General features: G+C 41.9%; 1 protein-coding gene across 4 annotated transcripts in view; it reads right to left on the minus strand.

Annotated features, from left to right (window-relative positions):
* CACNA2D3 (calcium voltage-gated channel auxiliary subunit alpha2delta 3) overlaps nt 1-23,809 on the minus strand; it is a 900,680-nt gene that overhangs the window by 149,175 nt on the left and 727,696 nt on the right. For 2 of the 4 annotated variants that reach the window (XM_086367461.1, XM_086367460.1), the window contains 9 exons: nt 23,462-23,533; nt 23,139-23,200; nt 21,694-21,761; nt 17,964-18,009; nt 17,708-17,805; nt 15,519-15,612; nt 12,508-12,603; nt 9,062-9,183; nt 4,888-4,968 (listed from right to left, as the gene is read on the minus strand). In XM_086367461.1, the coding sequence (XP_086223587.1) occupies nt 4,888-4,968; nt 9,062-9,183; nt 12,508-12,603; nt 15,519-15,612; nt 17,708-17,805; nt 17,964-18,009; nt 21,694-21,761; nt 23,139-23,200; nt 23,462-23,533 (739 nt within the window). The remainder of the gene's footprint in view (nt 1-4,887; nt 4,969-9,061; nt 9,184-12,507; nt 12,604-15,518; nt 15,613-17,707; nt 17,806-17,963; nt 18,010-21,693; nt 21,762-23,138; nt 23,201-23,461; nt 23,534-23,809) is intronic. The other 2 variants (XR_015151529.1, XR_015151528.1) reach the window with 1 other exon arrangement.

Raw genomic sequence — 23,809 nt, forward strand, 5'->3', positions numbered from 1 at the left:
CTGCTATAATAAAACATTCCCTTTGCTCACCTATAAACTAGAAGTTTATCCATGGAGACTTGACACATAATTTCTAAATACTAGTTAACTCATATATATCACATATATGAAATCCTACCAAAGAAATGTTGATGAGCTGAATATTTGCCTGTAACATTTTGGCACCATTATTTACCCAACTGTAAGGAAAGCTGTATATTAAATAGTACATTCAGTTTAAATACCATGTACCTGACAATAGCTAATGGTCAATGATGTTCAGCAACCTCTTTCTTAATCAACTGGTTAAAATGAGATCTTTTGTCCTAACATCAAGCATCCCCCTTCATTATAAGGCCCAAATTATGCAAATAAGACCACTTAACCTACATTTTCCAATTTTCCCCATGAATGGATCTAACATGATCTGTGTTCCTTGCAAAGGAATAGTCTAGGAGATCAGAATCTCCCAAAATTTACTAGAAATCCTTAAATTTTACACTTAATACAGGTAATTTTAGGTATATAAATCATTCATGTCTCAATAAACCTGTTAAAATATTCATTCCTGTAACAAATGCCTTTCTTTCTGTTGCTGAACACTTTAGCTACCCTAAGCATCAGGTTAGATGCTTGGACCTCGAAAAACTATCTGCTAATGCAGAGACAACTACTGTGCCAACAACAGTTGCCATCAAAATGGGACACCAGACAGTGTTCCTACTCCTTAAAATATCCATATTGGTCTGCATCACTTCACTGTGGTGTGGATTGGAAGTTTAGCTGCTGAGCGCCTCTCTCAGAGTTTTGGTCGAGTTCTGTGTTCCTACTATTTGGTCAGTAAACTTTGCAAGCATGTGTGCCTATAAGCGTTAGTCGTAGTTGTGTTCAACTCTTTGCAATCCCATGAACTGTAGCCTGCCAGGCTCTTCTGTCCATGGAATTTTCCAGGCAGGAACACTGGAGTGGGTAGTATAGAGAACAGGTAAAAATGAACCCCACCTTTCTCAAGTCACTTAGTCAATATTCTTGACATATTTACCATATCAATTCTTACCTCGGCACTGGGAATAAAAATATAATTGGGATGGCCCTTGCCTCTGCAGAGAAATTATTTAGGAAATGAAATTAGAATACCTTAGAAGAGATTTTAGATTTTGATATGTTAAAGTTTACATTTTAAAGCAAATAACTCGGAATTTATTATCTATTACTTTCAAAATTCAGAAATAAGAGCTTTTCAAAAATTGAGATTAAGTATTTTATATTTGTCAGAGGGAGAGTCTAGAAGCATAGGGAAGTCAGAAAACACTCCATGGAGGGGAAGAAGTTCCTTGCCTCCTTATACCTTCCAATTTTTCTGAGCTCCTCCCATCTATGTATTTATTTTCTTCTCCTGGTCCTGTCCACCCCAGCATGATGGAAACAGTGCCTATGACTCTTGGTTTATTGGGCCTGGTCTCTTCATTGAGAGTGCAGTGTAGAATTAACACCACGATCTAGGTAACTTACAGAACTCAAGTCATAACCACTAAGGGCAAAATGGCTTTCTGTAAGTTCAATCCAATGTATAGAATCCTTACTGAGTGTCTACTATACTCCAGGGACTACACTGGGTTATGCTGTGAAGGACAGAAGATGAAAAGTAGGAAGTCTGTGATCTCTAGGAGTTTCTAAATGACTGTTCAGCTTTTCAATTCACTTATCCTGTGCAGACATGGCTTTAAAAATAGCTGCTATTTTAAAGGTCTCGGGTGGGGGGCAGCGAGGATAGGGAGTAAGGGGAGAGACTGTCAATCACAGGGTCTGGTTATTATTCATTTCTATTTAGAGGGCTGGCAAAAGAAAGAGGTCAGGAAATATTTATTGAATAAATGAATGAATGCAGAAGTATATTGCCAATTTGAAGATAAAAATAGGCCACCTCAAATCCTGGTAATTTTTACTTCTTGATATTGATGTTTTTAAAATTTATTTCTTCATTTTATCCCCAAATCAACCCAGAGTAAGGTGAGGGAGATAGTAATCCCAACCTTATTTTAGATAGAACTTCAGGGACCCAAGACCACACATTTAGCAAGTTACAGAGTGACTGACAAGACTATGTGGACCTTACAATCCCAGGTTTACATTTCCAATAACAACAGAAAAATGGATTAGGGGCCTGACACACACAGCAGGTTCTAGCACTCTAGAGAGACTTGGTGGGCCAAAGAGAAAGTCCTACCACTTCTTCCTGTGCAGTGGGAAAGCAATTAAGAAAATTTAGCATGCTAGTGGCAGCTGGAGAGTTGGCAAGTTCCTCAAGAAAAGGACTGTAAGCAACGTCAAAGGCCAAGAAGATGGATGGGGCCCATTTATGCTCTGAGGCTGACGTATATATGGAACCCGGCCCAGTTTGACTGCCCTTTCTTCAAAGATGTCATTGACAGATGAGTATCTAAATGTTTTTGTTTGAAAAAGAAAACAAAAAAAGAGAGAAAGAAGAGAATAACACACACACACACACACACACACACACACACACATAAAACCAAAACAAGAAACTCTTTCTATCGCAAACAGACACATGTAGCCAATGAACATGAGAACACCAGACCAGATCTGGGAGCACTGCAGGCTTTTCAAAGTAGTCCTTGATAATAAACTGCAAAGGTGCACACCTTTCTTTTCAGATAAATTTCAATTCAGCACAAGGATTTCACTGAAATCCCAAATTACTGCCAGTTGGCTGTATCCCATGTGCCGTTGGAGGCACACTGGTTGGGGGACAAGCCTGCTCACATATTCCTCTTCATCTGCCAAAACAATGTTTCTTCCCCAATTAAAATGGGCTTTTTAATTTTAAAGCAGTAAACAATGTCTACTTAATTTGTCGAGAATACACAGAAGAAAGTGGCCGAACCTAATCATCCAGTGACATGACGGGTGAGTCAGAGCCAGTGAAATGTGGGGAAGTGCTGAGGAGGCCTCTGTGCTTTTGGAGACATACAGGTTCTTTTGAGGTCACTGCCTTCATGATGCTGCATCCATGTCAGCCTTCAGATCAAATATGAGCAATTCTGTTTTATCTTATGTCTACTCAATATACTTTAAAAAAGAAGGTTCATAATCACCAGATTTAAAAGGTAATGACTAAATACCGTTCTCTGGATAACCTTGTTTTTCGTCTTGCCCTGAACTGCCTCCTGAAAATGGGCACAGGTTGACACACATTGAATTGTAGTGACCAGGAGGATGTCTCTTCCACCCACTCAGGGTGGGCCAACCATGTCTCATGACTTGCCTGTGGTCTCTGGCCAGCATACAAATAAACAGTAGACAAGCACACCATTTGGAAAAGTCACGGTCTTCTCCAGACTGGACACACAGTGCCCAGGCTGAGTCCACGTTTCATCCATACTCAGCCAAATAGACATTTATGAAATGTAAGTCATTTGGAAACATTTGAACATGGTTTGTTAACTTGGACAGATGTGGCTGGGATGGGCACAGCTATCTCAGAGCCAAAACAGAGCATCCTTCATGGTGACTTTATGAGAAATTCAAGGAAAACGTTTTAGAAAGAAATTTCAAACAGACAATTTGATTCAGACCATGTTATCAGCTGGTGCATGTGACCTCAACTCCAGAGAGATAACATGCCTCCAGAACTACCTGGCTGGGTCAGGCTGGAGGTGAGTAAGGCTGACCTTCAAACAAAAATAAATCTTACTGAGTTAAATGATCCTGTCTCCTACTTTCCTCAAGGAACATGAGACACTAAGAACAAAATGTGAAGACAGCAGCCCTGAATTTTCACAGTCTTTATCTCCTGGCTGATTAGTTATAGGTCTGCCTAGTTGAAGATGAGCTACCAGTCAGATATATATGACCGTCTTCCTTGTCATATCCAATAACCCAGGAATAACCAGGGCAATGGTCACCAAATATTTCAGTCCTGCTAATATTTAATACAATTATGATGTACAGGCTATGTCAGAAAATAAAGCCAAAGAACAACCACTTCAAACATGTCTGATCCATTTCAATTCCATCCCACAGTGTGGAGTCACAGAAGTAGATATTCAAAATCATCCTATGGTACAACTTACCAAAAACAAAATGACTCCCTTTGGTAAATCTAGCCAATTATCAGGATGATACTTAGACAGTCTCACCTACTCATTAACCAAAGGGTCCAACAATTATTTATTAGAAACAAACAATGTGCCAGACATACTCTTAGGCTCCATTTTCTCAGCATCTGTTCCCAAAGGAGGGTTTATGGCAGTTTCTGGCCCTATAGGCAAAATATCACCAATGAAAGCCTCCAGTCAGTCAAAAAAATCTACTGACACTCTTAAAAGTGAGAGAGATGGGGAAAGCCAGATACAGGGTTTCTTTGACAATTTAAAACTCGGTCCTGAAATGGCTTTTCCTCTGGTCCCAAACCCAGCACCTGCAGATACATCTAACTCTAATCCCCCAGGGGGATTAGGGTGATGAAAATCCCGAGTTCTCCAGAGAAGGGCACATTTGAGCTTCTTTTTGCCAAAAATAAACCCACAATTTCCTTGCACGGCCCCTGTTATCCCAATGACATAGAGTGGGAGATCTGAAGCTTACTTTAAATTGGCATGGCATCTACTGTCAAGAAATGATCTTCTGCCCATACCAACAATTTCCTACTGGCTCAGAGTCTATGGATAAAAGTCCTGGGAAATAGTTCTGCTTTCATGTCAAATTCAACCAGCTGTCAGAACCTTAGGCTGGAGGAGATGATGCCAAGCTGAAGAGGATATAGTTTTTTTTTTTTCTTTTTTTTTAACCTTTCAAAGCCAACTTTCTGATACATGGAAGTAGCTGATGAATGATGAATGGACATCATGCTCATTTTATATTCATTGATTGAAATACATCATTTACCTGCCACCACGGGAGATTTCCGTTCATCCAGAAGCTGGATGGAGGTACTTGCTGTCACCACATTGCTTTTGTTGACTGTTCCTGTAAGAAAAAAAAAAAAAAAAAAAGATTAGTCACCAATTCTGCACCAGTTCTCACTTCCCAGAACTCAGAGTGGATCCGCCCTGTTAGGCCCAGAGTGTGGGGTAGGCAGTCCTCTCAGCTTAAGAAATCAATGCACCGAGTTACGACACCCGCACTGGGGAACATCTAGCTACTTCACATCAAAATTATTAATCACCACAGAGGGACCACATTTTAAAACATTTGTGGTTACTAATATCAGTGTCCCAAAGAAAGGCAACGCCAAAGAATGCTCAAACTACCGCACAATTGCATTCATCTCACACGCTAGTAAAATAATGCTCAAAATTCTCCAAGCCAAGCTTCAGCAATATGTGAACCATGAACTTCCAGATGTTCAGGCTGGTTTTAGAAAAGGCAGAGGAACCAGAGATCAAATTGCCAACATCCGCTGGATCATAGAAAAGGCAAGAGAGTTCCAGAAAAACATCTATTTCTGCTTTATTGACTATGCCAAAGCCTTTGACTGTGTGGATCACAATCAACTGTGGAGAATTCTGAAAGAGATGGGAATACCAGACCACCTGACCTGCCTCTTGAGAAATTTGTATGCAGGTCAGGAAGCAACAGTTAGAACTGGACATGGAACAACAGTCTGGTTCCAAATAGGAAAAGGAGTACGTAAAGGCTGTATATTGTCACCCTGCTCATTTAACTTATATGCAGAGTACATCATGAGAAATGCTGGGCTGGAAGAAGCACAAACTGGATCAAGATTGCCGGGAGAAATATCAATAACCTCAGATATGCAGATGACACCACCCTTATGGAAGAAAGTGAAGAGGAACTAAAAAGCCTCTTGATGAAAGTAAAAGAGGAGAGGGAAAACATTGTCTTAAAGCTTAACATTCAGAAAACGAAGATCATGGCATATGGTCCCATCACTTCATGGGAAATAGATGGAGAAACAGCGGAAACAGCGTCAGACTTTATTTTGGGGGGCTCCAAAATCACTGCAGATGGTGACTGCAGCCATGAAATTAAAAGACGCTTACTCCTTGGAAGGAAAGTTATGACCAACCTAGATAGCATATTCAAAAGCAGAGACATCACTTTGCCAACAAAGGTCCGTCTAGTCAAGGCTATGGTTTTTCCAGTGGTCGTGTATGGATGTGAGATTTGGACTGTGAAGAAAGCTGAGCGCCAAATAATTGATGCTTTTGAACTGTGGTGTTGGAGAAGACTCTTGAGAGTCCCTTGGACTGCAAGGAGATCCAACCAGTCCATTCTAAAGATCAGTCCTGGATGTTCATTGGAAGGACTGATGCTAAAGCTGAAACTCCAGTACTTTGGCCATCTCATGCGAAGAGTTGACTCATTGGAAAAGACTCTGATGCTGGGAGGGATTGGGGGCAGGAGGAGAAGGGGATGACAGAGGATGAGATGGCTGGATGGCATCACCAACTCAATGGACGTGAGTCTGCGTGAACTCCAGGAGATGGTGATGGACAGGGAGGCCTGGCGTGCTGCGGTTCATGGGGTCGCAAAGAGTCGGACACGACTGAGTGACTGAACGGAACTGAACTGAATATCAGTGTTCACTGTGTCAGTTATCACACTTACATTGCCTTTCTAAACACAGCCATAGACAGCTGCTTGAGATAAAGTACTGAAACTATTTTACAGTGAACTGAGAACTTTAGTTGTGATTTGTTGGTTAAAACTTTACTGAGATATAAAATTTTAATTTCAAGCCAAGTTTTTCTGAGCAAAACTATTCTAAATAGGGACAGAGCTGGAATGAAATCCTTACCCCATACTCTTATTAATGTGGTAACAATATGGTATTAGTATAAAGAGATTTTTAATTACTAGTGATGGTTCTAATACTTATGCATTAAAAGACACTGAACACAAATTCCTAATGTCCATAGTTAATAATTGTTACTCCAGTGGTTGCCTTATAAAAGGTTCAGTGAATGTGAGTTGAATGCAATCCAATTGAATTTAGAAGCAGGGAGAAGGCAGATCTGAATTTAAATATACTTATGACCAAAACAATTAAGAATTTTCTGGCCTGAGTTTAAGCCGTAATAAAAACCAGCTTCTTTCCCAGTGTGTATAGGTATTCAATACACAGGAGAAAAACTGAGAGAGCTCCACCATAACACTTGTGTGCGGTGATTTTTAACATTTTCTCCAAATCTAAAGGGGCCACAAAATCTCCTAAGATATTATGTCATCCATAACTTTATCATGAATAAGGTAAATTCCTTTTTATTATGTGATTTCATTCAAAGTTCAGTGAAAACCCCACTTGCCAAAAACCAATTAGACAACAGCCTTAATTAATCAGAATTCTTTTCCAGACATAATTCTTTATAGGAAAAATGGTGAATAACAACAAAGCAAACTGAACAGAGAAGCCATTACACACAAACACACACACACACATAGACACACACACGTGCAACAACTTCTGGGAGACGTTCTCATTACCCACAACTCCTCATCCTTGCCCAGGTTTGGGAAAATCCCCTTCTGGATAACTTAATGGATCCAGTCCAGATCTAGAAAGCTAAGTTTTATTTTTTTACTTCAGAAGACTACAAAAAAGAAAGTATCATGGAACTGCATGAAAAAATAAGACATTATTATTGATAGGTTTGCAGAATTAGAAAGTCCACTGCTTCTTAGTTGATATTTTCAACAATAAAATGTGATACAGATAAACATAAAGAAATTCTTAGTACCTGGAAATTTATATTTGAGAACACACACATGTGCGTAGGTGTGAGTTAACACAGACTTGTCAGCAAAGGAGTATAGACAGACCCCAAGAATCTTGCTTCTGAAAGGAATCTAACTGATAATCTCCTCTAAAATCCCACCTAGGGAGGGAATCTCTACAATAACACTCGGTCTTTTTTTTTTTAATATCTTCATTAATGAGGGACCCTCTTCCTAATGAGTTCATTCAACTAATTATTAGACAACTCTTATCAACATGTCTACCCAAATTTTTGAAAACTTTATTTTTATAGATGTTTCATTTATGGAAACAAGCAAGTGCCAAAACTCAGGGAGGAGCTCTGACACTAAAGCATTAGAGAATCCCCATTAGGGGTGACAGGAATGCTTGTAAGAGATTAATACAGAAGCCTCTAATATAAAACATAAGCATATACTGAACTGTCCAGAGCAATCCAAGTTTCTAGTACTATTATTCATCCCTGAAGCTTTTACAATGCACAATACAGAGCCTTACACAGAATGAGCACTAACAATATCAGACGCATGAAACAAGAGACGGTAGGGTGGCATCACCAACTCAATGGACGAGTCTGAGCAAGCTCCAAGAGATGGCAAAGGACAGGGAAGCTTTGTGTGTTGCAGTCCATGGGGTCGCAAAGAGTCGGACATGACTGAGTGACTGAACAACAACGAGACAAGAAAAACCCAAGGACAACTGAAAAGCCTTTCCAGTTTCTCTTGCTTCTAAAACTGGTTGAAATAAGGTACTGTTCAGTTCTCCTTTGGAGGGAGGAGACCCTAGCATTTTTTTTAATAATATCATAAAACCTAAAGACTGGAAGGATCATTGGCTACATGCCTCTCATTGGTCACTGCAGCTCCCTGTTAGGAGAGCATGAGGCTACACAAAATCTTAGTCACTATTGTGTGTTGATTTAAATCAACTCTGATGAGGAATTGTGAGCCTCCAAAGTGATGTGACTTGCTGAAAGTTCTGGCAAAAGATGTTATGCCTGTGTGAATTTTCTCTAAGTAGGACCGTGACCACATTTTAGATTAAAAAAAAAAAATCTACTGAGAAGTTCGTATGCAAATTCTATATGGTATAAAATAACAGCCCTGCTTCCTGGCATGTGTTTTGTAGAGTATGGTCAAGTAAAAATTTCCTTGCACTTGGGGTAGCAACACTTATGGAGCTGGTCACTCACTGGTTCAGGGCTAGACCAATATTCAGTACTGGTTCTCCTGGCTGACTTTGGCTCCCTTTAGCCTCCAGGATGCTCCCTCATACCCTGCATGCAATGCTCAGGCCAGCAGGACCAAAGGGACAGAGCCAGCCTCCAACAAGGGCACCCACCTGTGCTGAATGGGATCGAATAGACGAAGCTCCCTGGAATCTGCTCTGCAGCTCTTCGGTACCAGAGAGGGAAATGATCTGCATTAAAGATGTTCTCCTTGTCTCCTGCTTTCAGGAAGTCCCTTGAAATAGAATAGAATAAGAGCATGGCACCACTGAACAAGGAAAAGCCAGACACAAGTGCATCCCAACAACTTTTGCTGGGTAAAAACAGTGTTGCTTTTAGAACCCTGACCTGATTTTTCTCAGTATAGAGAGGACCTGTGCAACATGCATCCCAGATTACTCAGAAATATTTTGTATAACCCTGCAGTTAGACTCCCAGTAGGTGAAATGATTTTCCTAGTATACCTAGTGAACTAACAGCCTTAGCATCTGAAGCAAGCAAATAAAGTCTCCAGAAATCCTATCAGAAGACCAAAGGCTCAGAAAGCTTTGTCTTGCCTTAAAATCCAGACACATAGATACATATTTTGAGGGGATCAACATCTTAAATAGATCTCACTCTTCTTAGAAAAAGTGTAAAGAAGGTAAACTGGGTCTATGTGAGGATATTTGCTGCTTCTTTCCTTCCCTCCCTCTGTATTGCGTGTTAATTGCTTGGTCAAGTCCAACTCTTTGTGACCCCATGAACTGTAACCTGCGAGGCTCGTCTGTCCATGGGATTTCCCAGGCAAGAACACTGGAGTGGGTTGCCATTTCCTTCTCCAGGGGATCTTCCCAACCCAGGGATCAAACCCGGGTCTCCTGCATTGCAGGCAGATTCTTTACCACCTGAACCACTGGGGAAGCCCTTCCCTCCCTATTCTCCAGCAAACAGGACTGCACCTACTTCTGGATATGAGGGACTGCTGTGGTGTTGGGTGAGACTCGTCTAAGTTTTAGGCAGAGCTGAATGATCTTGAGCGAGTTACTTGGATTAGTTACTGAGTCTCTTAGCCCCATTTATTCATCTACAAAGTGGGAATAATAATATTACACTTACTGCAGTACTATCAGGATTATACAACACCATGTGTGAAAGGACTATGTAAGCTGAAACAATATATGGCTAATATTGGGGATGATAGCAGGTTATAGGGGTCATGAACTATAATAGATACACTTCCAAAACCAGGTGGTGGGGATAGGAGATAGAACCTCAGTGTAGGAGCCTGATGACACTACAGGTTAGCTCTAGCATGGGGACTTTATATTATCCAAACTTATTCCCAATACTTTGAACTCTCTTTAACAAAAACATAGAAATTTTAAACTCTTTCTAGCTCTGGCTAATAGTGTATCCAAATAGGGGGGTATCAACAAATACCATTTGATTGGAGGGGGTAGCAGATACAAGATCCCAAGACAATGCAAGCCAAGGTGCCTCTATATGAATCAGTGATAGGTGTTTCTTGAAGACAGATATTTCATCCATCCAGATATCCAATGATCATTAACCCATTTTTCAGATGCAATGAGTGAGGTGAGCCAGACCGCAGGTGAGCCAGCAGTCTTGAGTGTGGTCCTGCCATCTTTCAAATCCACCACAATCACCTGACTATGAGACTAGCAAGGTGTTAGCGTATGTCGTTGTTAGTGCTTTCTTGTTTATCTATTTGTATCTCAAAACACATAACAGGTTTTCCTTCTGAGGATTAGAAAGTCTACTTATGTGTTGTCCTTTGCCTCTCTGGATCCTAAAATGAGAAGAGGATGTGTATCCTGACACTTCTAGTCCTTCCAAGGAATTTGCCATCTGTTAAAGTATTTGTCTCAGGATACAGGGGCTTTCCTGGTGGCTCAGTGGTAAAGAATCTGCCTGCAACGCAGGAGATGTGGTTTCAATCCCTGGCTTGGGAAGATCCCCTGGAGTAGGAAATGGCAACCCATTCCACTATTCTTGCATGGGAAACTCCAGGGACAGAGGAGTCTGATGGAGTGCAGTCCATGGGATCGCAGAGTGAGACACAACTCAGCGACTGAGCACGCAAGCATGCATGCACGCGTAGGTGTAGAGAGGACTTCAAAAGAGTCAAGTCATGACTATAGTCAACTTCATAAACGACAAACTGAGGAGTTGAGAAAGAAAGAGCCTTCACGTGGGAATTAAAAGCCAGTCCACAAAACAACCAAAAATCTATGGATCTGCCACTTACAGATGTGGTTTTATAAGATGACGTGGTTGGTGTCCAGGACTCATCTAAGAGACACATGAGCACAGCTCAACTGGACTTAATGGTACATGGTGCTCCTGACAGGCCAACCCCTCTCAAATCACTGGATACCCAGTGCCTCCATTATTCCCACTGTCCCTGAAGGTCAGGATTTGTGAGGCTCCATGGTAACCTCTGGAATCACAAACACACACTTGGCAAACTGTCCCTCAGACTCCACTCATCCCTGGCTTAATAATGTCTCTTACTTCAGAGAAAAGAAATTGAGAAAATTTATTAATAGGCTCAGGAAGGACTTCCCAGGCTCATACCAGCTCTGGTCAAACACCAGTTTAAACAGTTAAGACCCTGGGGCTCTCTGAAGATACAGGGGTTGAACAGTGTTGGTTTAAATGGCATCTGGGTACTGAAGTTGGTGACACTCAGCCCACTGTCCATCTGGTCTCTTTAGAACATGGAAACAGCATCAAAGCAAGGGCCACCAGAATGCCCAGTCCTGGCTGTGGGGCTCTACAGGCCCTCAGACTCTGAGCTGAGGCACAGAGGTTCACTAAAATGTACACAAACACGCTCAGAATTGAAACACTGCTTCTTGGACAAGCAGAAATTCCTCAGCAGAGGTGCAAGACGGCTGAAAGCCCTCTGGTCATCTGTCAGGAGTTGAGTGAGTCCTCCCTCTGGCTGCTCCCCCAGTAGCCACACTATCTCTAGCGTCCTTAAGCGACCCAGCAGGGTGGGAGAGGGCTCCAGGACAGAGGACAGATGCCAACAAGTGTGAAGAACAGAGTTGTGGAAAGGTCAACAATGAGCAGGTGAACACACACACATTTTATAGTTTGCATTTAAAGTCACACAGTTGTGTCTGGCTCTTTGCAACCCCATGGACTGTACAGTCCATGGAATTCTCCAGGCCAGAATACTGGAGTGGTAGCTTTTCACTTCTCCAGGGGATCTTCCCAACCCAGGGATCAAACCTAGGTCTCCTGCATTGCAGGTGGATTCTTTACCAGCTGAGCCATAAGGGAAGCCCAAGAATACTGGAGTGGGTAGTCTATTCCTTCTCCAGGAGATCTTCCCAACCCAGGAATCAAACCTGGGTCTCCTGCATTGCAGGGGAATTCTTTACCAACTGAGCTATGAGGGAAGCCAAAAACACACACACTGTGGTCCCCAAAGGAGAATAGAGAGGAAAAATGTCAACAGGTCTGAGTTTTGTTTCCACCGCTGCTGGAATCAATGAATGATATAAACGCCCCTTTCATTATCCTGCTTCAGGAGCTCCCTACTTACTGATTGGTGAGCTGCTCTGCCCCAACAAACAGGTTGATTCTCGAGAGGCCTGTGCGAGTGCCAAGGAAGGCTACCTCCACGCCCTTGTCCGAGTTCCTAAAACAGAGCAGCACAAGTCAGGGGGATTCTGCCAGTCAGCCAGCAGATAACAGCTTCTGCATTTTAAAACTCATGGAATGTTGTATGAAATAACAGCATTGAAGCCTGAAATTTTGGTAAAAATTATAGAAACATACACACACACAAGTACATACAGGATGCTGACTCTGATCCCTTACAAAGGTTTTCATGGTAATTTTTGCCAGAAAAACTATGAAGTCCATGACCTAGTTTGGTGGGCATAAGAAAGTGCACCCTGCAAGATAAACACACCTTTATCTCAAGCTTCTGGGTGCAAGCTCAGAAAGACCAGGCCAACTTTGAGGAGAGGAAGGAAAGCCTTAGAGCTAGCTTTCTGTACTGATGCTACCAAGTCCATTCTCGGTCCTGAGATCGTTAGTGAAATCTGCCGTTAGCAAAACCCAGCAACTTAGCCACTGATTCAAGTCTGTAGTATCCCACAGCCTGAAAATGTTTAGGACTTGAATTCTTCACCATTTAGGAGGCACCAACATGGAAGTTTTACCCTCACCATCAACCCCAGACAGATGAGTAATGAAATGACTTCTGTAAATAGTCCGACAGGAGGCCATGCATAGGAACTCTAAGGAAGGCCTTAGCAAAGAAAACTCATTTGAAGATTCACCGAAGGTTTTTTTCAACAGTCAAGGTAAATTTTATGTTTGAACATGTTCTTCAGGGTATTCTCAGGGCTTACTTCTTCAAAACAAAGCAAATAATCTTTTGCCAAATATACAGTTTTATGCTACCAAAAAAGTATGAAGAGGATACTGATTCTTGAGTTTGCTTCCCTGCCCTAGATGCCAGTAGCAATCTGATTCAAAGCTTTATCCATGTCATCTTCAATATAAGATCATTTAGTTACTTGATCTCTGATGGTTGTCAAAGTGGTCAATACTACTTCCAAGTACTTAAGGGATGAATAAAAACCAACACTATGTATTAGTTTCTGTTCATAGCCTACACCAAGTAGGAAAGCCAGGCTGCCCAATCAGTAACAGATGTGGACTACAAAGCAAGCTACCATTTCGGAAATCTCTAGCATCTGTTAGGGGTGAATCAGCAATCTTTGCACCGGATTTTAAGTTTCCCAAGAACCTAAAAGAAACATTCCCACTAGAGAATGCAATCACAGAAAAGGTTGACTCTTTCCAGATCTCCCAGGGAATAAGATGCATGCAGGTAAGCAGTCCAAGTATACCCCTCAAATATAATGAGAGTAGTTAGTCATAACTTTTGGACTCCAGATTCACATATTAAACTACCTACCTTACATTTTTTCTTAGGAGTCATTTTAACCTTAAAATGTCTAGAAAAGAATTCTGTCCATGTCTAGTCCCAAGGTTGTTCTTGCTTCCTTGTCTCCGGACCGAGGAAATAGCATGACTATCTACACAGGTATTCATGCCATAAACCTGAGAATGATTCTTGAAAGCTCAGCCTCCCTCCCCTCACACCGTGAACTCAGCACCAAGTCCTGGGGGTCTTACTTTCAAAGCATGTCTCTAGTGCATCTCTTCTCTCTGTGCCCACAGCCACTGCCTTGGTCCCAGTGACAAATCCCTTGAACTGCTACCATAGATATATATAGATAGATAGATAGATATTTACCCTCATTACACTCTACTATTTACATATCAGCAGAAGGATTTTTGTAATGCAAATTTGATCATCTACTTCTTAAAATCTTAAAATGTCCTTAAAATTCTTCAGGGATTTTCCAATATTCTGACTATAATGTCCGAAATCTTTAACCTGATTCCCAATGTTCTAAACTATCAGGGCCCAATGAACCCTTGTCTCCTGACATCTTCCAGCCTACCCTCCACAATTCAGCTCTGCTGGCCTTCTTTAAATTCCTCAACTGTCCAAATAGCCTCTTACCTCAGGGTCTTGCACATGCTGTTCCATTTCTCTGGAATTCTCCTACAGAATACTTGAACTAGTTCCTTGTCTCAAAAGCCTTTCCTTTCTTCTATCTCCACTCTAGGTCTCATTACAGTCTACATGTCTAATTTTCCCTTCATAATTATCACAATTCTCAATCACACTATATATCACAGGCACCACGATGATAAGGACTATGTTTGACTGAGTTATTTCCATTTCACCAATGTCTGGCCCAGTGCTTGTCACATAACAGACATGCAATCAATATTTGAAGAATGAATGAATGAAAATGAGAGCAGAGTGAATGACAGACCCAATAGAGGAGAAGAGACAAAAGGGAAAATAAAAGAAGGAAAGGAGCGAATAAAGAATAAAAAAGGAGGGAGAACTGAATAATATATGACATGAAGGTAAAGGACAAAAGGAACTTTTTAAAAATTTTTAATCATTAACAGGCTACTTAAAGTAGTAAAATAATAATAATAATAATAAGCTACTGAAGCACTTCTCACCCTAGTCTTTGACAACTTTCATTGGTTGCCCCCCTCCCCCTACATACTCCACTTCAGAAATAAAACCGCAGGGTTATATCTGACACCTTAATGAAATAGAGCTCTCACCTTCCTGTCCTCCTCACAACCTAGCCTGGCCCAGATCCCAAGTTCCCCCCAGACTGTGAAGGAGAGGGAGCCATGGCAGGGCAGGAAGCAAAATGCTCCTTCCGCCTCCCTCTCTCTCTCTCTCGGAAGTGTCACCCTACTTCAACAGACCAAATTTCATGTAATGTTAAAATTCAAACAAATTGTATGTCAAACCCAGGAGCTTGCCATCCAAGTCAGAGCCGCTAATCTGCTCTAGCTCTTGTGGTTTGGAGCTTTGGGGAAAATTAAAGAACTTTAACACCAGCCTCCTAAAGCAACTTTAGTTCTTTAAACCATAACCATATTTCGGACGGCTTGTGGGGAAATGGCCATGAAAAGGGGACATGTGCAACCACTTACTCAGATTTGTTGAGGGCAAGGCTGGTCCAATAGGCTTCAATGGGAGCACTCACCACGGCATCAAAAAGGACTTCCTGTATCAATTCTTTATCACCTGTTGGGAAGGACAGACTTGAAAAGATGGCTTTGGCTGGACCCCAAACTACAGCACGAGAGGTGCTCACCAGGCTCATTTTGCAGTATCTGCAGGCTACTATCTCCTATGGTGTGTTGCTGTGCTAACTGCCTACCAGGTGAGAATATGAAACAGCTCTGACACCTGATACACCATAAGACAAGGGCCCCCAAAGCATCTGGATAAGACGATAGTAAATTGAGAATGCTGGGTGTCTCACACTACAAGTTTTCACTTTCCCTCCCCATCGAGTAAGTTGATGCCATAGACCAGCAAGCCAACTCTGGGATTTGGAGACTAGAAGGCAGCACTCCTCAGAAAGTTTTCTCTTTTCATCCCCATTTCTGCCCTCTATCAAAATTTGCAATTCTTCAGGGCCCTGATCTTGATTGTAAGGGAGAAGGATATGATAGCTAATTATTTCTGGGACTCTTATTTTGTGACTTCTTCCATCTAAGCTTTTATTTATTTATTTATTTCCATCCTAAAGTGGGACATCCATCCTTATCCAGATGAGTTCTTGATAGAGCTCTGTGGAAGAGGATGAGAAATCGGGAGGGTATCATGAGTCTAGCAGAGGCATCCTAAAACACTCCAGCTTTATCACCTACAGCAGCCCAGTCCTCACCGTGGCTGGTGGCCAAGAAGATGGTGCAGCTTTGCTGTAAAAGCAAAACCTGGAGACAACTCATCATGAAATAGACAATGAATAAATTGAGACATAGTTACATAGTAGAATACCACATAGTAATTCAAGTAAATGCATCAGAGCTAAATTATCAACACAAATCTCAAAAATATAATGTATGATGAGTGAAACATAGGTTGCAGGATAACATATACAATATATATAAATTTTATTATACAAAGTAATGAACATAATGGCCTATAATGGATATGGATACATAGGTATATATGTATATATTTGGTGTGTATATATATATACACACACACACACACACAATGCATGGGAATGATGAATAAATACAGGGTGGTAATTCTGAGAGGGAAATGGGATCACATAGGGAGCACTCAGGGTCTTCAACATTATCTTTGATATTTCATTCCTTAAAAAGTACCTGCAGCAAATATGGCAAAAAGTTTAAAATTGACAAAGCTGGATGGTAAATGTAAGTGCTTCTTTAGATCAGTGTTCCACTTTTGTTTCTTAAATATATCACTCAAATAGGCAAATAAAATGAAAAATTGAGTCCACATGATGTCCATCTGATGCTTTCTCTACTAGAGCATATCCCAAAAAGTAAATCCATTTCATGAAGATGTGGTTTGGATGTGGATAATCTTACACCTCTCATAGGGCTGTTAGGGTTTTCTGTAAGATAAGACGTGCAAAGAACTTCTCATGTCACTAATAAGTGGTATCTGCTAGGGGTAGGGCTGAGTGCCATGCTCATTTCTGGTGAGTCCCTTGTGCCCAAACTTTCACTACTGGAATTAATCAACATAAACCTGTGTTTGTCCAGGGGACTTGTCTTACGCTTGGTGAGCATCAGGCCTGCTGCTGCTCTCTCCTTGCCCCACTCCTTCTCCCCCTGCACCAGCTACTGGCCATTTGATTCACCGAGCTCCCTGAGAGGGCACTTGGTGGGAGGAGGGGCAGCAGAATGTACACTGCAAGAGGCAACATGTCACAGTGGCAGTCCCACTCTGGACAGAAACCAGGAGACCTAGAGTATGGCCTTGGATGAGACAAGTCTTATTTTCAGCCCTTGTGCCTCATTTGCAAAATAAGGGAGTAGCTATTGGTAGTCTCCTTCCAACTGTAACATTTTCATTCTACTCGGGTGCTTGACTAAATGGTTTGGTAATAGGACACATCCAATGTGAAGAGTTAAAATGGGATTGGGGATCTGCATGACTCTTGGCAACCCACATTCTTTCTCCTGTTCCCATAGGAAGCAGCCACTTGGCTGGATTTCTTGTGACTGATCACCTTTGCCAAAGCAAAGCTTCCCTTGAAAACTAGAGAAAGTATAGTTTTGAGTTCATCCACACCCCCCTCCACTACCCAACCGCCACGTGCACAAACATGTGCATTTGAAAGCACACTCACATTGGAGCAGAGGTTCTTTGCCTTTGAGGTAGAGTTTAATAGCTTCTAGCTGAGACAGATGACGGTGCTCTGGGTGTAGGTCAGTGTTGCAGTAGGACCTAGGAATGTGACATGGCCCAAAACAAGAATGTGTACATATTTATAGCATCACTTTCCTTTGCCTTTGAATCAGGAGAACTGGGCAAGGGAGTACAGGCAACTTAAAATCAAAGAGGACAATAAAGACCAATGCTGAGAAGGACTGTTTCATTCTTACCATTCGTCTGCCAAGGACACATCAGGGTGTTCTAAGTCATGCAGGCCTGGAGGTCAAGAAGAAGGGTGTCATGAGTATGTGTCATCTGTGTGGGGCACTGACTCCCCGCATTCTCTTCTATGCTTCAAATGTTCTAGGGTTAAGGCCATGGGGATAGGGGGTTAAGAGTAGGCATCAATCCCAAAGACATCTGCCTGGGAAAAGGGACTCTGCACACAGGAAATATTTTTATCTCAGGCAGAACCTTCCCCCAACTTCCACTTCATTCAGCCACTACTGCAACTTCCCCAGAGTCTCCCAGAAACTTAACTCCTTGAAGATAAATGATGCACCAGTGAGTCCTGGGAAAGAAGCTTAGCACAACAGTGGAGACACCAACTTTGGAGGCCCATACAGTACAGCCTGAGTCAGGAATTTGAGTGGGCCACTAAACTCCTGTGTCATGTCAGCAGGTTGCTTTACTTTTCTAAATGTCAGTTTCTTTTTGTGAAAAACATAATTATAATCATCCCTAAGGGACAGGTGATTTTGCAGGTGAAACTATAGGTTGAATGATATGAGACTGCAAAAACTCAACTGTTTTTAACCAGCAAAACCTGCTAGGTGATACAGGATCCTAAGTAGAAATGAGTTGTCAGTCTCTGAGAGGTAGTTAGGAGAACTGAGGCTTGCAGGGAATTGGAGAGTGTTTATAGAATGCTCGAGATGCCCTAAGTGTACGAAATCACTCTTTCTCCTTGTGTCTTTATGTGACTTCACTTTCATGGGTCATTAGCAGACACACACTTCTAAGTGACCACCTCAGCAACTCCACTAACTGAGAATGGCAGTTTCCCTCATGACCAATGATATCTTACTGCACTCAGGATTCCAGTATCCTCCTCAAACACAAATGTACAAAATAAATAGCAAACTACTAGAACTAGCATCACATACTCCTGTTTGATTTCATAGTTAGTTGGGAATAAATTATATAGAATATCATCCTATATGACACAAGTGGCCATATCCTGGCTCCAACACCTACCAGCGGAATGAGATTGGGAATGTCACTGATAGTGCCAAAGGTCATAAACTACACCAGAGGGTTGAATGGGACAGTGATTAGTCCCTAGGGCAATCCATGCATCAATCCATGCTTTCTTCCCTTTCCTGCTTCTTCCACTCCTCCCTCCCTCCCTCCCATTCTTCCTTCAGTTTATTTATGGAGCATCAACTATGAGCCAGGTACTATTGTAAGTCTGCTGCTGCTGCTGCTAAGTCGCTTCAGTCATGTCCGACTCTGTGCGACCCCATAGACGGCAGCCCACCAGGCTCCCCTGTCCCTGGGATTCTCCAGGCAAGAACACTGGAGTGGGTTGCCATTTCCTTCTCCAATGGATGAAAGTAAAAAGTGAAAGTGAAGTCGCTCAGTCATGTCCAACCCTCAGCGACCCCACAGACTGCAGGATTTTCCAGGCAAGAGTACTGGAGTGGGGTGCCATTGCCTTCTTCGATTGTAAGTCTACGGCCTTGAAAACATAACAGAGACCAAAAGAAAAAGCACTAATTGTCTCATGGTATTTACTTTCTAGTGGCAGAAAAGAGATAAGAATATAAAGTTAAAATACATAGCTTATCACTAGTGAGGACTATGAAGTTAAGGGAGAGAATGAAGCAAGGAGACAGGGTACCAAGATATGGGGAGGGAGGAGGGGGTGTCAGTGTTAACTGTTGGAGTCCAGGATGCTTCACTGAGACAGTGACTTTAAGCAAAGACCTGCAAGAGGTGAGGGGAGAGCCAGGGAGTAACTGAGGTGCTCGTGGCAGAAGGAATCACAGGTGCAGAGGCCCTGAACTGGATCTCGCCTTCCTGGAATATTGGGTTAATGATATCAATTCTATATACATTTCTAGTTTCTGTTCTCATCAGTCTTCATCTACAAATCTCTCTGCCTAGACCCTAAAGGGAAGATCTTTTTGATTGCTTCCTCTCTGAGCTCCTAGACCACCAAGGAAATATGGCTGTTTTCTAACTCTCTCACCTCCAATTTAGATACTCCTGACAAAATCACATCTCTCTTGATTGATAATGCTGACAATAATAACATTAGCTCTAACTGACTGAACAAGTACTGTGTACAACATATCTGTATCAAGATGTGTGTGTGTGTGTGTGTGTGCATGCATGCATGCACAAGTGCTCAGTCATATGCTCTTGGAGACTCCATGGACTGTAGCCTGCCAGGCTCCTCTGTCCATGGAATTCTCCAGGCAAGAATATTGCAGTGGGTAGTCATTCCCCTCTCCAAGGGATTTCCTGACTGAGGGATTGAACCTACATTTCCAGCATTGCAGGCAGATTCTTTACCATCTGAGCCACCAGGGACTGTTCTGACCATAAGCTATTTCCTCACCTTGACCTCAGATGGCTTAGATGTGAATTTTCTGTCTTCATGTGCTGGACATCTACAGAGTCACACGTAGCTCATGGAGCCAGAAAATTAAAGAAATTTTTAAAAAAGATCCCTGAGAATACATCCTGTTGAGTATTTTGCTCAAATCACAAAGTTGCCTGTTTTTTTCTTGCCTGTCTTTAGGAAGAGGGAGCACATACTTGATTGCCTCTGCAGTGGGGACACTCTGAGCTTTGTCCGGGTCAAAATGACCCACATTCACTCTCCTTCCCATTCCTTAAGATCTCACCATCAGTTGAGAGATAAAACCCAAAGTCCATGAAACATGGTGGGGACACTGGGCAGTAGACAGAAGGCCATATATGGAACCTGCCATTTCAGGGATTTCCAGTCTCCTATTCCTTCTCTGCTACATCACTGGAATGAATCACAAAGCAGTCCAGCTTCTGGAAGTTCATGACACTCATTTGTAACCAGTTCTAACCCATAAAAGCTGGATTGTAACTGACCTTCCCACTCTTGGCATGCTCCCTGAGGATACCCAGGATACCCACACTCCCTGAGGATACCCAAAAAGAACACCGGTCTGGTCCAGCCCCTTCTCTGTCAAGATGCAAAATTTAACACCTGGGTAGGGCCACTCTGGGAGTGAAGCCTTTCACAGGCTAGCCCCAGCGTTCCTTATGAGCTGGTGATACTGGTAAAGATAACTTCTCTGAGCTACTGGGTTGTTGGAAGATGTAAAGGACAGTATGGGGGAGACAGCAGTTTTAAAGATTAAAGGGCTGTAACAACTGCTACCATTTCCTGGGAGTTCCCAGTGCACTGGTGCTTTATGAAGACAAGAAGAGCTAAGAACCTCAAGATGCTCCTTATTCCTTTTGACTGATCACATTTCCCTTGGACCTAGGCTGCCTCAAAACACAAGGGAAATTTGTAGCTCAATGTGGAGAAGACTAAGGCTTGCCTACCTTTGTTTTCCTTTTCCTGGGCTTGAGTTTTTATGCTAATTCATATTTTTCTTGGTACTGATTTTTATGTATGAGAAGAATACAGCCGGTAGATGGATGGTTCCTATGAGTTGCCTCGACAACTTTGTGGATAAAAGCATCACATAAATAAATGAAACCATAAGGAAAGCCCCCACTATCTGGGAGTCCCAGGCATCTGAAACAGTCTAAGAGAGCAAGGTAAAATCAGGGCGGGTAAATGGTTGAGTCAAACGTCCATGAGAAAAAGGGCTGGATAGCTGAGCAAATTCTTCAGCTAACCCAATGGCTTCAGGGCTTTCTTCCCACATGAAAGGATTAAGATGGATAAAGACAGCATCTTACCTTCTTCAATAGTTACATTCCCTCGGAAGAAATATTTCCCATGGCCTCTGGAGAGCGCCACACCTAAACTGTGCAGAGAAACAAAGCAGACCTTGAAATCCATAACATTGACTGGAACAGCCTTGTTGGCTAACTTTCTATTTTCCATTTTCACATTTCCATTTCATGTTCTGTAAGCAATTTTTTTTTTTTTTTTCAGAAGTTTACTTTCAAAACCCCACTGATTAGAGTTGGTGCTGGTCTTTCTTAGATTTGATCAGCTGCTTCAGTGTAATTTCTGATCGGAAGTGCAGCAGCAATGGGTGGCTCTCGAGTATGTTTAAAAGAAGTGTGGCGGCTGCTACAAGCCCTTGAGCAAGCCTTTCTCTTAGATGCTTTTGTAAGAGCTACATACCCTAATAATCTTCATTACCGCTTTATGCATCCCTACATTTAGCCACACCAGGGTCTTTCCAGACTGTAGAGTTTGAGATGAGGGAAAATTAACCCCTTTCTAATGGCAAAAATGAACACTTTTGCTGTCACTTGAATGTAGCCACATGACTGTATGGTGGGTTTCTTTGCCCAACCCTCTTCCTTGTCTGATAGATTTTTCACATTCTCACACTCAAAAGTCTTGATTTAAGCTCCTTCCTTTTTCATCTAAAGTCAGAGAATATGTTTTGATAACACAATCTCATCGTTTGGCAAACCCACTTAGCAGTCACGTGTTTCCTCAAGTGCTCTGGTTCCAAATGGAATTCACCCAAGATCCCTGGCCATATACGACAACACCACCACAGATTTTATTAAGATGGATCCAGAGTCAGTAAACTCTTTTTTCCCCTGAGCTTTGTGAGGCATCAGTTGAAGAACACAAAGAAGTCCTACCAAAATAACTTTTTACAAAAAGCATTATCACACTAAGTTAATAGCGGGAAACTTTAGAATGCTACATAAGAAAGCAGGCAAGGGGGCAAGTGCATTTTTCAAGACTTTTACAAAGAGAAATAACAGGATTGAAAGGCAGACAAGCACAGAGGAACAGTACGGAGAAATTAAAACCGAAGCACAACACATAGGGATGAATATGCTGCCTCGAAGTGTGAAGGATCGCTTTTTGATCATGGAAATAAAGGGCAGCAAGTTAGATAGTTAAGGACCCTGGTAACCCTCTGAATTTATCTCTCCACCCTTAGTTGGAACCCCAAAGCTTATTTGCTTGATAATGAGATGCAAAGCCATGGCAAATTGAATGAGTTCTCCTAGGTGAGCCTGAACCATTTTTCCCCTTATGGAAAACAAAAACAAAAGCAGCCTGGGAAAAGCCCCTTCCTCACTCTTTCCAGCCTTTAGGCAGGATGTTTGGTTATCTTCAGATGATGAGCTCTGAGAGTGTCAGCAGGTTTTGTACAAACACAACTGATGGGTCTGATGGAATGTCCATGTATTATGGTCAGCTCTACCTGAAAGGAGTACCCTTGATGTCTGTATAATAGTAGTCATTTGTCATCACCAAAACCCGTTTCTAGATTGAAAAAACAAAAAAAGGTCGTAGAGAAAAGAAAACATGGTTAGTCTGCTAGGTGAAGTTTTCAGAAATAAATAAAAATAAATGGACACACTATGATCAGGTTAACAGTACTACATGAATCTTGTTTGAGATAAGTAAAGACAAGAGAAAAATGAGCTCAGTGAACGATATTTACTCCAGATAGAGCTTTCAAAGCTAATTTTTCACAGTGGTTTGTTTTAAATTAAGCGGCAAGAATGTTTGAGAAAAATGTACCCCTTTGTCCACTGTCTTCTTCACCTCCATGGAAAACTTCCCGGTCTTTCTATTCACCATGGCATTTCTTAACTAAAATGATAAAAAAACATTGGGGTTAGTGCTTCCCAGGGTTACCATACTGTCTTGGACACCTTTTACCATCTAGCTTGAATGCATCTTTGGTGGCTTGTGTATGCAGGGCTGGGTGTATACACAGCTTGGTGTACTTTTGCAGTAAGTCTAAATACTATTCTCAGATCTCTGAAATGGGGCTTTGGAAGAATAAACATCCAACTGCTCTTGTCTAGGGGGAGAGAGGCTAATAAAAATAAATAAAGGACCATCAACCTCAATTTGGGGTGTTCA

Source organism: Bos grunniens, chromosome 22 (assembly GCF_055505025.1).
Source record: "Bos grunniens cultivar Pamir isolate PY7600 chromosome 22, Bosgru_T2T1.0, whole genome shotgun sequence".
Lineage (NCBI taxonomy): Eukaryota > Metazoa > Chordata > Mammalia > Artiodactyla > Bovidae > Bos > Bos grunniens.